The sequence below is a fragment of the Crocodylus porosus genome, unplaced genomic scaffold (genome assembly GCF_001723895.1).
Source record: "Crocodylus porosus isolate Cpor-Errol unplaced genomic scaffold, CroPor_comp1, whole genome shotgun sequence".
NCBI classification, from domain to species: domain Eukaryota; kingdom Metazoa; phylum Chordata; order Crocodylia; family Crocodylidae; genus Crocodylus; species Crocodylus porosus.
Window position 1 is genome coordinate 9,984,938 of NW_017728931.1, and position 16,364 is coordinate 10,001,301.

Here is a 16,364-nt window from a genome sequence, read left to right on the forward strand (position 1 = left end):
CCCCAAACCATCCTGATCACTGCCTCACCCCCCACCTTCCCCTGCCGATCGTGGCCCCACCAGGCCCCATCCACTCTCTGGCTCTCTATATAGGCTTTTGTTTTAACTGTGGAGGAACATGGATTTCAGAATATTTTACAGAGTGACTTTGGGATTTTTTTTTATCAGAGATTCTTCAGTTTTCAAACAGGGAACACCACACTTCCTGCTATGGAGGCAACTGGCAGGACCCAGGCAGAGAAGCCTGCTCAGAGCTGGCACCTTGGACCCAGCTGGAGGTGGCTGACCTCCTAGCCAGTTGGGGCCAGGAGGACATGCTATCACAGTTCAAAGCAGGCCACCAGGCTGGGAACTTCTTCTTTCAGCTGCCCAGATGGTCATACAGGGCACACATAGCAGTAGTGCCACACTGAAGCCAACTCTGCAGCCAGAGCCCACTGGCAGCAGGCCCAGAGGTTCACATGCCTCTACTGGCCATGTAGTCCCCATCCAGGTCTGGCAGGTGCACAGCAGTTCACAGTCAGGCAGCAGCCCCCACTGCCAGACTGCTGCAGTGGGTACAGGATGCAGGGAACTCTTAGGGCTGCTTCAGCAGTCTGACTGGCAGAAGGGGTAGTATCCACAGGTACCAACTGGCCAGGCCCCAGAAGTGCCTGTCTGTTTGTAACACTCAGACCGTGGGCCCTAAGGGCCACCTGGCTAACTAGTCACCCTGTGTGGGGCTGATGAGTGAGCGATATAATTAAATTCCTGGAACAACTAATGAATAAAACAGGATAGGAGTGTTGTGCGGGTCAAAGGTCAAAATGTGAAAATAAATGCACCTGAGGGGGACACCAGGCAGAACCCCCAGGCCATACCCACCAGTCCTCAAAGGCATCCAAGGAGCCGGTGGACCCCTAGAAGTTCCTGAGAGCAAGTAGCCCTGAGCTAGTTGCCAGGGTAGTTTTTATACTGATGGGGTCAAGACAGGGCAGCTTTTCACACTGCTGGAGCAAGCACAGGTGCTGGCCCCAGGCTCTATCTCCCCCCTGGCTGCAGATCCGGGAAGAGCCAGGCAGGGTTATTTTGCCTCAAGTGGCACAACTTATACCACACCAAAGTGCACGTCCAGGCACATGCTTTGAGGCATACAGCCCCGGCTCAAATTTGCACCAGTTCTATTTGAGCTGCTGCAAGTGCACATGCCTGCATGTGTGGACATGCCCATGGAGTGTAAACATGGGTACTCTGATAGAAGGCAGCTGTAGCTCGCCAAGGTAGGGCAGTGTGATGCTTCGATCGCTGATTCGATTCAGAGGAGATTCAGCCCAATTCGGCAGCTGAATCTCCAAATCCAAATTATATCAGGAGACCCATTAATCTCTCTGAATTGAGTCAGAAGCCTCCACTTCAATTTGGACAGATTCAACGATTCGGCCATAGACAGGGCTTTTATGTTTTTTCTATGTACCTCAAGGTACCAGGTACATCTCATGAATGCTGAGATGGTAGGATGCTCCAACTGCCCCACCATCTCACCATTCATGAGCCATGCCTGGTACCTTGAGATGCGTAGAAAAAACATATAAAGCTGGGTCTATGGCCAAATTGCTGATTCGCTGAATCAGAATCAAGATTCAGCCGAATTGAATCAGGACAGCGATCTGAATCAGTGAATCCAATCACTGACCCCTGAACTGAGCCGAATCCAAATCGAATACTGCCTGCTTCACACACCCCTAATCCGAGGAACCACCTGTGAGCCACAGTCACAAAAGAAATTTCAAAGAGCCTAATGGCAATGGACTAGTGCAAGTTGCCATCACCCACCTCATATTTGCACATAGAGAACTCACGTCTTGTCTTCCTCAGGCAATATTGTAGCCAGTAGGTTAGAAAATGTACCACTATTAGGTCAAGTAAGCAATAGAGTATATAAATGTGGTGTACATGACTAACAAAGAAGAAGCAGATGACATGAAAAAAATGCAACAGCTAAGAAACGAGAAGTTGTTTTGTCAGCAACTAGAAGCAGAGTGTTGAAGGCCAAATGCCTGTGCAACATCCTTGGCAGGAAGACCAGTTCAGGCTGGCTAGATAAGGGAAATCTTTCTACATGACAACCAAACAGCGCCTGCCTTGGAGAAAGGGTTTGAGAAACTTTGCCCAGCAACAAACTGTATAAAAAGGGGCCAGAGAAAGGATGATGGGGGGGAAGAACCTGCCTCACCACCAGAGCCTGTGCTTACGCATACCAGGTCAGAAACCCCACTCGATCAACAGACAGGGACTGGCCATCCCTATCTACAACGCCCTTGGGACTGATTATGTAAGTGTGTCATCTGCAAGAATGTATATATGAGTGAGTGTGTGTATGGTAGGGTAATGCAATTTCTAATGAGTTAATGGTCTCTAATAAGTGTATAACTCCCCAATACCCTTAGCAATAAACTACCCCAATGAAAAGAAACTGACTTTGTCATTAGTATAATTTTGGGTTACAATCTGAGCAAGTGTAATGTACCAAACAAACCTGAAAGAAGGACAAAGCAACCTAAAAATAATTTTTTCTCATATGGCTTCAAAGTACTTTACAAAGAGAGCATCGCTTCTTCACCTGCAAAATGAAGATAAGACAAAACATCTTTCAAAGAATTCAGCTCATTTGGGGTGTTCCACACAAAGCCTGATTTTCAGGACTGAGCACCCACAATTCCAAATAAAGGCCAGAGTAGCTTTGGGTGCTCAGTCCTTCTGGAAAATCAGGTCTATGGGTCCCAAGCTGAGTACCTAAAAAAATGCAAACAGTTGAAATTAAAAAATGCTTTTCAAAACCAGCTTATTCATTCATTAATTCAGTCAGCTGTTGCACATGCTGAACACTGAACAGACTGAATTGTTAAAATTCCTGCTAGATTTATAAAAAAATCAGTTCTCCTCCTTTCCCTCTGCCTTCCCCCCCTCTTTTTTTTTTTTAATCTTTTGATTTCAAAATTTCTGCTCTTAAAATCCACTGGGTGCCAAGTAAAAAGCCTCAGTAATGAGTCAAGTCCACCACTCTGTGGAAAATCAATATCAAATTTATTTTAGCAGTGCTTTTAAAAAAGCAAAACGCATTTAAAATATCACTAAGTCACCATCGTTGCCAACTCTTTCACAGTTCACAATTTCAAACAATCTATTCAAGAGCAATCCACTAGAGTAAACTGGCTTTATTTAAGAATGCAACAGGCCAGAACTTGAGGTCCTTATTTTGCTTTCCGCTGAGGAAAAACTTCCATCAATTAAAAGTTAGAATTAACTATAAGACTTCCAGATTTGATTTCTGGGGAATACAGAGCTAAGAATATAATATTACTGAAAAGCTGTTTAGCCTAAAGCACAGAGTAATGAACTGGAACTTGGGGGCTTTATTCCCTGCTCTAGGGCTTATCTACTGCATGTCTTCTCACCTTCTCTTGTTTAGTTATATTGTAAACTCTTTGAGATTAGGGTTATTCATTACTGGGTGCTCCTACATGTGCATCAAGGTGCTTTTTCGAATGCACATTAAATTTACTACCTCCAAGGTAAGGCACTAAAGAAATGTGCATTAGGCCGCCTTCACGCACAGTAACGAATGCTCACAGTTTTAAAGTGACAATTAATAATGTGCAGTAGCCTATTTTACTGCATATTAGCATAACTGCATGTTTTTTGACACTTTAACATGCAGTAAAATAAGCTACTGTGCATTAAAGCACATGTGTAAATGCACCTGACTAAGCATTTGTACACTACTTAATGCAATGGCATTCAGATTTGGTCGGGGTCTCTCAACTAAGCAGCAATACAAATTCATAACAACATTAGTGCAGATTAGTAAAAAATGGAGCCAACTGGACAAATTAATTTCTGGCATAACTCCAAGACTGTGTCACATTCTGTTGTTCTATCCTTCTCTCAATATGGAAGAGAGGTAAAGTGACAAACACCACATTTATATACTTGGCCTGCAATGTGTAACAAGTTACAGGTTTTCGAAAACTAACTAATGTTCTCTAGAAACAGCAAAGGTGTCTTAGCACAGGAAAACATTTCCCTGTAGCCAGGGAGGATTTGATTGAAATCAAATTGATTTAAATCATGATTTAAAATCACTGGTCAGGAATCCTCGATTTAATCACTGTTTTCTACAAAAAGTGCATTCTTGTTGTTTGATATAACCTTAATACATATTATTCACAACTCCAACATAGATGTCGGATTCATTTTTAGGAGGTACACACTATACAGTTTAAAGCAGTGATTTTGATATTTTTTCATATTAATTTAGCAGCTACATCAGAAAACTGAATTATGATTTGGTTATTTTATTTTCCAAAGCTAACTGAAGCGGATACTTGTGAAGTCATCATCAGGAAGTGAACCATCTCCAACTCACTAGATTAATCATGGATATTTGGGAGATATTTCTGCCACACTGTATTAGGAGGACAACAACCATTGCCAAAAACAACAGTATTTAAATTCTTTTATTTAACTAAAACAACAAGCTTATGTATTTTGGATATTTTTCTTCAACAACATTTATAATTAATTTAACAAAATAAGCATATGCATTTTTAAATTTTTAACTATTTTAGTTATAAATGTTAAATGTGTTTTTAACAAAAATTAAGTAGATTATTTCAGCCAGGTCAGCATGAGAAACTTAAAATACAGGGTTATGCAGCAAACTCAGTCTTTACCTTCCTCTCCCTGTTTATTCATAGACTGGAAAAAAAGGATAAGCTGTCCTGCTTTTTCAGTTCCCAATGAATTTCTCAATTTAAAATGAATTAGTCCAAAGGAAGAAAATAGTCTTTCTACACCTGCAGAAGAGGCTACTGCTGTTAAAAGCTGGATTATCACCAGGGATCCGGGTTTTCTATTTCCCATGGAAAAACAGAGAAAGCCACGGATTTCTCATTTTTATCAGAGAAAACACGGATTTTCCCTTTTAGAAGAGGAGCCCATGGATTCCCCCCTTCTGCAGCCTTCCATAGTCTCTGATGGATCCAAGTGCTTAAGTGACTTCCACCAGTTCACTGGTGTGACTTTCTTTAAAACCTCATCAGCAAACATATATTTCTTGAATGGTTCACCCATAGCCCTGAAATTTATTATACAGCAAAAGCTGTGTTAAGCGGCACCTTACAAGCCGGCATGCTCTGTTAACTGGCATGCTAGCTTGTAAGGGAAAATGGAAACCGGAAGTGGCCACTGTGGCACTTCCGGTTTTGCAGAGCCCCCATGGCCCAAGGGAAAGCAGCCTGCTCTGCCAAGCCCCCATGGCCTGGGGACATAGCAGGCTGCACGGATCCCCCCTCCCTGTTCCTCAGGGCCCATGGGGCCCACGATGCAGCAGGAGGGGCAGCAACATGGCAGGAGGGGTGGCAACACCCCAGACGCAACGGGACAAATAGCAGCCTGAACAGGCAAAGATGCCTGTTCGGGCCGCTCAGTTATCCGGCATATTTTGTTATCCAGCGCCCTCCATTCCCTGTGGGTGCCGGATAACAAAGCTTTTACTGTAGTTGGTATTATGGAAGGATGATTACTGGATGCCCATGTTATAGCTACTTCCTCTTCTTCAGCAGTTAAGGATTGACCTTGGTATTGAGAATATTGGCAAGAAAATGAGTTGGAGATAGTGCTTGTTCCATTTGTTTTTTTAATGCCTGTAATTTAACTTTGTTATTGTGTATTTCTCTTTTCAAGGTCTCACTCAGTTCCTTCCAAATTTCAACAGCATCAGAAATAAAACAGCAATATCCTTGCACTTTGTTCAAGGCTATGGAAAAATGCTTCAGGGTAGTCAGCATACTCTCTACACTACTCTTTACCCTAATGTTGAGAACTTTGGCTGTGACAGTTCCATTTTTTTGTCACAATTTTGTTCACAAATTGTCATCAGATTAGGCCAGTTCTCAATATATCACTCAAAACAGGTCCACTACTGAGTTCCATCACACGTCTTATGGCAGAGTTAGTTTGGTTCCTTCTGCTTTCTTCAGAGCAGCTACTGCTGCAAAGCAGTTATTACAGAAGTATTCTTCAAATTTTACATCAGTCTTTATTTCTACAGCACGGTCTTTGGCTAAGAGATGCATCAAATGAATACTGCAGCCATATGTTATTAGCTTGGGGCTTTCTTCACTTTCTTCTAGATTTCTTCTCATCTTTGAGAAGATATCAGGTACTTCTCCACAATTCATCCCCCTTTTCTCCACCCCACCCAGCCTGTCTCTCACCCATTGACTCCTCAATCTACATTTTCACGGACTGCCTGTCTTGTACGCATACCAGCACAGCCTCTGGCTTTTTTACTTTTCATTCCATCCAGGAAGAGCACACATCAACTCCTGAAACTTCCTTAGCCTGACGAAGGGTTTTTGAACCCGAAAGCTTGCTTAAAAATTGCTCTCCAACTATTTAGTTGATCTAATAAAAGATATCAGATTCACCCAAAGAACCTTGTCTGCCTGTGTCCTTAGACCAACACGGCTACAACCTACACCTCTGTTCTCATCTTTGATGCATTTACAGCAGTGTACGAGACATATGATTTTTTTTCAGTTTGTTATAGCTTTTACTGCTACTTCTTGTAAGTATTCTGCGGCGTGTGTATTTCCTGATGTATCAATTGTTTCTGTAAGGTAGATAAATCCCTTCGTCTGTTATCATACAAGTACACGCTACTGGATCATTGTGGACATTGCTCCACCCAGCAAGACTCAGATTAACAATTTTCCCCCATAGACTTTTTGAACACTGTTCAATATCTCTCTCATACACTTTATCTAGCAATTTGCCTGGTACATCTGCTCCGCTGGGTGGACTGTATCCTGGTCATGACTGAACCAAGTCAATGAAGTGTGTGTTCTCAACAAAATGGAAAGGAGAGTTTGTTGTATAAACTGAAACTAAGCATTACACAGATGCTTAATGGTGTCTTCTAGACTTAGCACTGAGTTCTATTGTGTAGAGTGGATTTCTTTAATCTTTACTAATCTGTAAAGGAGCCTCGGGGAACCCCATAACATTGGGCCCCTAATATAGTCCATGGCCTGTTGTGACCTATTGATAAAACTTTTCTAGAAAGGTTACATGAATATATTGCCTCAAATAGTATATAATTAGAAGTTATAATCCCTATTCCATTATAATATCTTTGAGCTTTAACTTATATTAAATTAAAATATCTTTATATAGGTTTATTTTTTAAAAGCATCTTAACAACAACAATTTAAAAACAAATAAATCAAAAAAATCTGATTAAAAAATCTGGGGTTTTTATTTTAAAAAATTGTTGATTTTTATCCACCCTACCTGTAGCATCTTATTGTCTCGCTGCATGGTATTGTGCTATGCCAGGTTCCCTAATGTTCCAATGGCATATGCTGATATGAGAGCATGAGGTATACATTTGTGTTCACTTATGAGCTCCATTTTGGTTTTATGGGACGCTTTATGATTGCTAACGAGGGCAATTTGGAGCCAGGATCTGACATCCTGACTAGCTCCACCTAAGACTTAAAAGTAATTAATGGCCATTACCACTTAACTCCTCTCCCCTGCTGTAGGAATAGGGTTTCCACCACCAGCAGCCTTTAATTTTGAATGGACAAAACATGTATGAGGAAAGTGTGATGAATAGGTGGGAGGAAGACTGTTTTTCCGTTCAATCACCTGATCAAAAAAGGTCAGAGTTTTTTTTAAAAGGGGGTGGGGGATTTTTCTTCAAACAAAGAAGACATTGCAAGGCCTGAAGCAAGACAGACCAGAACAGGGTACCTGGGTACAAGACTCAAATGAAGCATTGACAAGGGTTGAGGAGGATTATGTTCAAAGGTCTACTGTGTGCCACAGAATTAGGACTCTGTAAAAGCAGGCATATAAGAAATTCCTTTCCTAAGTTCACAATCCCTTTAATCTAGCCATGTTGTCCCTGAGGGAGTGAGTAGGAACCCAGAGTTACCACAGGCTGGTGGACCCTAGGAAGAAATTACTCTAAACAACTAAATACCTAAGAGGGCTGAAGTCCTGGTTCAGGGAATAGGTGGGTGGACCACAGGGTCCACCTACCCAAGAAAGACATTCAATACCAGATGTTGACATGGGGGGGTGGGGTATATTTGATAGACTCAGAGCTAAGTATAGTGACCAGCTGCTACCCAAAAGTACATGTGATTGAATCCAGCTACTGAATCTTAACACATCTGGTATCTATCCACAGAAAAGGACTAAACATTGACTTTGGCCTTGCTTCAACCTGGGAGTTGCCCATCTCCTCCTGCTCCATGGAGTTCCACACTTGTACAGGGCCAACTCCTCTCCCCATACCTTTATAAAGGAGAGGGAAATCCATGCAAGCAAGGTAGGCCCCCCAGGTAGGCTGAGAGGGCCTCATCAGACCTCCAGGGGTCAATGAGGCATTCCTTTACTTATTCTAGGAAGGATTTGTCACTTAAGTTGTCCAGTGTCTTCAAGGGTTTTACCCAGATCAGTAAGTACTTGCCAAAGGGAGTAGAGGTAGCATAGAGCATCCAGTCAATCTGCAATTAAACTAGAAAATTGGTGATAAGAGAAGCTGAAAAGAAAGGAAGGAAGGAAAAGACACGCAGCAAAAAATAAGGTTTCTCTACGCATATTTCCAAAAATACTCAGGGAAATCCAGTGTAAACCCTAGCGATAAGATCTTAAAACAGCACAAAGCAAACCATGCTACAGGAGAAGCAACACTGACCACACTAGCTTATAAACAAGGTTGAGTTCAATGCTGAACTAGCTCAAAGACCAGTATTACTATTGAAATAAAAAATTATAGATTACAAGATTGTTTTTAGCCCATCTAAGCTTTTGTCACTAGCTATTTTGATTTCAATATTCAGGAGAGACCCAGAAAGGTTTACTCATCATTGCAGTAGAAGAGGATGTCTCTTTCTATCTGCAGTTTAAATTCTGCAGTAACAAGCATGCATACAAAACAAGCTAATGCAAGGACAGATTCTTATGCGTAGCTGTTTTCTTCAATTGTGTGTAGCCCCTTTCAAACATGACCTTTTATCTGGGGTGTCTTATATGTTGGTTAAAGCACCTTTCCCTCTTCCTATGAATTATTTATGCAAGATTTGTTACATAGGTAAGACATAAAACTGACTTAGAATTGCAAAGTTTGAACAGAATGTCATGAAAAAAATACAGTATGTCGTGAAATAAATTAACAATCTGCAATGAGGGTTCAAACGCATGCTCCGATATTGTTCCCAGAAACAAGCAGGAACTTAATATGAATCTCCAAATTGTTTAAACTTTCTAACAAATCAATCATTCTAATACTAGGAGCCTGAGTATGGTCTTCACAAACCTCTTCTTTCTTGTGGTGTACATTGTTATATATTAGCATACCCAATAGTCTTCAAACTATAAGAAGTAATTTGCAGCTCATTAGTTTTTTCATGTAGCTTTTTAACGTCTTTTTTCCAAAGATTTTACTTCTAGAACTACCAATTCCAATTTAAAGCCAAACAGATCAAAACAAGATTGTAAAGTTCAAACAACTCTTGAGATTAACTACAACAATGTATTAGGTGCAGAGCCAGGTTTACAGGTGAACAGCATGGGAAACTGCCCAGAGTGCCATGGTCGGGGGCACCCCACACACATGCACACGCACACCCTGCACTGCCCTATCTCATCTCATCTCACCCCACCCCACCCCACCCCACCCCACCGCTTATACCTGTGTGACGGGCTAGCTGGTGGTGATTTGGCCCAGGGGTTTTGAAAGGGTAAGAAATGATTGGAGGGCTTGGGATTCCTTTTCTTCACCAATCAGTCCCCAGAGACTCACCTTCCATGTCCCCTGATTGGCCCCTCAGGTCACCCAGACGGGGATACAAGGGGCAGCACAGCTGACTCAGGGGAGACCAGTGAGGGACCTTAAGGAAGGAGTTTCAAAGAGCTGGGCCAGTGGAGCGGGAGCAGTTGCCCAGAAGAGCCTGAAGGAGTGGGACCTGCAGGCAGCAGTCGGACCCTCAGCAGCACAGCATGTGGCCAGCAGAAGAGGCTCCCTGCTGGGCTCCAGGATCCCCCTACAAGACACTGCAGCCAGCAGGAAAGGTTCCCCAGCTCCAGCAAGAAGCAGAGCAGTGACCTGAGAGGTTCCCAGCTCTGCTTCCAGCTCCTCCAGCAAGGGGCCAGGAAACTCAGTGTGAAGCCAGGCCCCTGGAAGGTCAAAAACCCTAGCAGCTTAGAGCAGTGCCAGTACTGGTGGCTGTGTGACAGAGTTTCTGCCTACTACATGGGAGATCATAGTTCAAGTGTCAGCTGGGTTGAGTTGCAGTGAATGATGTGACAGGGAGAAATTCTTGTTGCAGTGGAAAGGGGTCATTGTGTTTCCCCTCTCCAGGTACCTAGGCCCTACATTTCTTGTTATTTGACATTTTATATTTTGTGCATTTTATATTTTGCCAATCAGTATTGTTTGTTCTGCTGTTTGTGTTTTATATTTGGTTAAACCTGTCTTTTGTCAACCAGATGAATATATCTACAAATGTAAATACCTAACCTTTACTGAATCCTGCCCCCTCGGGGCATTGTTGTGTCCCCTACACCCCCTGGTTTATACATGTTATGTTCCAACTACTGTCTTCTCATTAGAAGGTATATGGTTAAGTCCCCATTGGTGATCTAGTTCTGCTCTATAGGGGAAGGAGGGTACCTTCACTTCCCACAGTGCTTGTGCACTGCTTTGATCCCTTCAATTGGAGAAGGAGTATATCTTGGAGTACTGCTCAGGTTACACCTGGCAGGAGCCATCAGCGGGATTTCAGTGGCAACTAATCCCAGGAGCTGGGCAGCAGGGCCCATCCCTTCCCCTCCCTTACCTCCCCACCTTGCAGCCCTACCCAGAACTGATTGTAGCTGGTTGGCGAGGGCAGTTAGATAAAAAGCCACCTCTGGGCAGTAGTGGTGGTGGGTGCTGCCAGGCAGCATGACAGACTGGGAGGAGGGCACCAAGGGCCAGACCAAGGACAAGGCAGTGGTGCCCAGTGCAGAGGCAGCGTGGCTGGGGAGCCCCAGTGGCTGGGGAGCCCCAGTTCGCATGTCAAGCTTCACCATGACTGACTTGCTATGACTGGAGGCCAAGCTACAGCCCCTGCTGGCTGCCATCAGCACTGCAAAGGGTAGCCAGGCAGTGCTGGGCAGCAACACCCTGCCACTGGGGCTGGGCAGGTCAGAGACCGTCAATCTTTAACATGTAACTTTTCACAGAACATTCTAACTTGTAATACTACATAACACTACGCATATTTAGCAAAGCCTAAGAGTAACATGTAACAAAGCCCTAAAAGTAGTGTCACAAGAATACTTAGGATGAAATTACATGTTACACTTTGACCACACTAAATCTGCAGAATGTAAAGTGGTGTTAAAGTGAGAACATGCTGTGAGCAGTCTCACATTAAGGGTTAATGCCATTTCTTGCCTGCACAGATGTGACTTGCCACTAGAGAGCTAGTAAACAGGGGTGTGGCCAGAAGCCAGGACACTTGGGCTCCATCCCTGCTCTTGGGAGGAGGGCTGGTGTGAAGGTCTAGGAATGGTGCATCCTGGGATGCTGGAGGACTGCAAATTGCATGTTTTAACTCTGCGGAGCAAATTTAAGTTACCTTAACATGAGCTAGGTTGCACAGCTCAAAGTTAATTCTCACCTGAAGTGGCTTAATTTTGAGATGCTCAGGGGGCACTTAACACAAGTAAATGAACATGAACATGCAGTCACTTGCATCTTATGTGCTTTTAGTGTGATCTAAGTATAATGTGCAACTTCACCCTCAGTACAGTTAAAATGTGAGCAGATGCACATTCAAGCAGTTCAGCACCTGCTGTCATAACACTGCAAAGTGTTCCATTTCAGGAGGGGGTTATCTCCTAAAATGTACTGACTTCAATAGGTTACCACACTTGAATGTTTTGCAACTGTTGCAAGTGAATGTGTGACAAGGCACCAAACCACTGGAAATTCCCACCCTAGCTCACAGTGCACAAACCTCCCAGTGTAATCAAGACCTTTTTTTTTTTTTTTGGCAAGTGTACATTCCACTGGAAACAACCACGGTGCAAGGAACTTATACATGGAGCGTCACTTCAGCCTGAAGTTAAACACGTTTAAATGCTTTGCTGAATAGAGATGGGCTTATGAATTAAAGAAACACTGTTACCACACCATAAACACCTCCCCTACCTAGCTCATGTCAAACCTTAATGGAGTTAGTTATACAGCATTACTGAGCATGTTGGTGGGACCTCTGCCAGGCTCCATGCCCTCTTATCACTCCACAGTCACCCCTATGAAGAGCAAAACAGCTATATTCTCATTGGAAAAGGTAGTAACTTTATAGCAATTTTATGTCATAGAATTACCAAGAAGACTTACCCAGAAGAAGAAATTAAACACGAACAACAAATACTTCAGATATATCGTCAGCCAGTCATCTTGTTCAGCTTTGCTGTAATGGGACATTGTTGAGTCCCTAGGAGAAAATATATAAGGTAAAATATTCACAGGTATTTTCAAACAATTTGATTTTCTTTAGAAGAGGAGGATATGTCTTGGAACATTGAAAAGCAGCTAAAAGTGGCACTGTGGAGGTCCCTACTTATTTTTCAGTGATTTCTGTAACAAATATGTTCTAATTTGCAAATAAGAACTTCCAGCACTGCAAATTAGAGTCAAACTCTCAACAGGGTTCTTTTAATGTTTCAAACATTACCAACTCACAAAATCATTCTGCAAGCAAATACATGTCCTCAGTGTCCCCCACTGTCCTCAGTTCCTGCCTCCTATGACCTATGTAAACTCCCCACAGCAAACAAGGGTACCTATTTGAACCACAACTATTCGACGTCACTAATTTTTGTTGACAGTAGCCAAGAAGAAAAACAATCCAGCTCCATCTCTACAAGTGTACTGAACCAATCTCTAAAATGCCACCCTGCCCAATTTTCATCCCATCTTAAATGTACTGCTTCCTTTTGTTCAAAATTTCCAGGTACAAACTTTGCTATAATGCAGTTAGGGATCAAAGAACCAATCAAACCCATCAACTTACCATGAAAATGTATTTCAGAGTTCTCAAAAATGTTAACATTTCAAAATATTGAGAGAAGTTTAAACTTTATAAACCGACCAGAACATTGCCTTTTCCCTCCTTCCCCAATAGAAAGCTAAATCTGGCTGTGCCAATCTTCACATTGATTCATCTCATCTCAAGAATCTCTCAAGTCAAAAAACAAGCATATTTTTGGGAGGGTTTACTAAAAATAAATGATCGATTTTAAAGGCAATTTTAAAACTGAATCTCTCTGGAACTCATGATGCAGTTTGAACCAAATGTGCAAAAAAACCCAACTCTCCCCTCCCCCCCCAAAACCAACAACAAAAACAAAGAAAGAAAGAACTCTACTCTGAAATGAGATAGGACATGAGAAACTGGGGAGATTAGTCTGGTTTTGGCAATGTCAAAAGGCTTAATTTAAAGAAGCTGACTTTGGCTATAAATGGTAAAAGAAATTTTTTTTTTTCTCCAATAATGAAAGCTGTCTGAAAATGCACATGAGAGTTTCACATGAAACTTTGCTGCATATTAACCCATGGGTCAGGTAGTAAATTATTAAAATAGGGTGGGGTCTGACTAATAGGCAGAAAGCAAAAAAGGATGGTCTTTGTTTAATTTGATGAGCTATAAGACAACTGTTAACAATTCAAGCAAAAATACAAAAGAGGCAAAAATCTTTAACTTTCCCAGAGCTACCAAGTTGAAAAAAGCAGTTAAAATTTCATGGGATTGATCAGGTTAGTGGTGCTCAAACTTTTTGCCCCATGGGCTGGATAGACAAGGTTCCTCTGTAGGCTGAATCCAGCTGGTGGGCCCAAACTGACCTGCACCACCTCTGCTTGGAGCGTGTTCCAGATTCTAGTTACCCTTACAGACAAGAAGTTTTTCCTAGTGTCCAACCTAAATTTTTCCTCAATTAAATTGTGCCCATTGGTACTTGTCCTCCCTGGGGATGCCTTTCTGAAGGGTTGCTTCCCTAGATCTTGGTGTTCACCCTTGGCATATTGTAGGCAGCTATCAAGTCACTTCTCAGTCTTCTCTTGCTCAGATTGAACAAACCCAGTTCCCGGAGCCTCTCCTTATAGGGCCTATCCTCCAGGCCCCTAATCATATGGGTGGCCCTTCTCTGTACCCTTTTGAGCTTATCCACATCCTTCCTGAACTGTGGTGCCCTGAACTGGACACAGTACTCCAGCTGTGGCCTCATCAATGCCAAATAGAGGAGAAGAGCACCTCTCTGGATCTGTCCACAACACACTGGTTGATACACGCCAAAGTTCTATTTGCCCTGCTGGCGACTTCATCACAGTGTTGATTCATATTCATCTTCTGGTTGATTGTTACCCCCAGGTCTGGCAGTGCCAGATCACCACCCATCATATAGCTGTAATGAAGGCTCTTCCTTCCCAGATGAAGGACCTGGCACTTGCCCCTATCCGATTATGTTCAGTCCATAGGACCAGTCTGTCAGGGTCATCCTGGATGCTCACCCTAGTGTCAGATGTGCCCACATTTCTCCACAGCTTAGTGTCATCTGCAAACTTAATCACTGTGCTTTCCACCCCGTCATCCAAGTCATTGATAATGATGTTAAAAAGCATGGGCCAAGCAGTGATCCCTGGGGGGAAAAAAATCGATAGACTTTGTTCCAGTGCATATTAGCAGTAAGGAGGGCTACCAAGAAAAGCGTAATAGATAAATCAAAGGGTATTGTTCTCATACTGATAGGCCATCATATTACACACCTCCAGTTTGAATGATTGTGAAAGACAGTCTCCATTTCTGGGATCCAAAATAAAAGACAGATAATAATCACAAGCCAAATAATTTGAGAGATGTAAAAGAAGGATTTATACATTGGATAAAACTGTAGGAAAGTGGGAATAGTTACTTTTGAGGGAGAATGACTATTACATGTTGACAGGATGAAAGAAGTTAAACTCTCAAAAAGTTATTTTTAATTGAACTTGCTGATGAGGACAATGACCAGGGAGCAGAGAATATAAGGATTTATATTAAGGAGAAATGTATGTCAATACAAATGTACAGAGCCACTTCTTTTAACAAGAGAACAGCTAGAATGGACATTTCACTAAAGTAGTGGAATCAAGTATTAATGTAGGTAAGCAAAAATAGGATAACTATATGGAATGTGGTAAGTTCTATTCTGAAAGTGACTATGTAAAACTTGCACCTTCCTACTCAACAGATCTGGTCCCTGCGTATATTCAGAGTCAGTTCTATTTACTTCAGAAGACAAAAATAAGTTTTTACAACTTTTTATTCTTGTTCTCCTTGCAGAGCCCACACAATTGAGAACAGAGCCTGGATGATGCTGTAGCTTTTGTGCACCAACAAAACTGTTTAGTAAGCTTCAGCCAGTTACACCTGTGCAACTAATTAGAACTTCAACCTGCTGCAAGAATTACTAAGCAAAGTTCTATAGCCTATTTTATACAGGAGGTCAAAAAAGGTAAGCATATGGTCCCTTCTGGCCTTAAAAGCCATAAATAAGCTCTTGTCAATGGGATTTCTGTTGATGACTTCATTGGGTCCAAGAACTCATGTTACAAGTTTTATAAGATCTCTTTGAAAAATCATGTACAAGTGTGTCACAGAGGGAAAAACCTGAAAACAGAGTTGCATAGGTGTTCCCAAAAGCAGAATTTAGCCTTAACCCTGCCCCCCCTCCCCTCCCAAAAATGTTACTGACAATAACTGGGAAATAACGTCATCTTACTACAAGCCCTCAAATCTCTACCAGTTTACAGATGGAAAAATTGAGGTTAAAGTTGCTGGATGCTTTGAACTGCACAGTTCCAGTATATTCTCTTATCAGGTGAAAATATCTAAAAATGTTACTCTCTACAGTTGTCATTTACTTAAATGGATATAAAAACTGATCTTCTACTAATTTAATATAATGCATTAATTTTCCATCATTTGACACCTCAATATTCCAACTGATCTGTGGCAAATGAAAATTAAAACCCTTGGTTATCACTGTAGTTGCTAATGATATATTCCCCTAGCAGTTCTCAATACGCTTCATTACTCTTCCATAGAGGTAAACATTTTCTATAAAGAGAAAACTTCAGTCCCTGCAGTAATTTATTCCAAATAAATGCAACACTTTTTTCTATCTATTTGATAGATTTCATAGACATTAGGGCTGGAAGGGACCTCGGAAGATCATTGAGTCCAGCCCCCTGCCCAAAGGGCAGGAAGTCAGCT

General features: G+C 42.1%; 1 protein-coding gene across 7 annotated transcripts in view; it reads right to left on the reverse strand.

Moving 5' to 3' along the window:
* Positions 1–16,364, reverse strand: part of TSPAN11 (tetraspanin 11) — a 199,937-nt gene that overhangs the window by 175,721 nt on the left and 7,852 nt on the right. For all 7 annotated transcript variants that reach the window (XM_019544191.1, XM_019544189.1, XM_019544190.1 and 4 more), the window contains exon 2: positions 12,449–12,545. In XM_019544191.1, coding sequence (XP_019399736.1) covers positions 12,449–12,535 — 87 coding nt within the window. In that variant the 5' untranslated portion in view covers positions 12,536–12,545. The remainder of the gene's footprint in view (positions 1–12,448; positions 12,546–16,364) is intronic.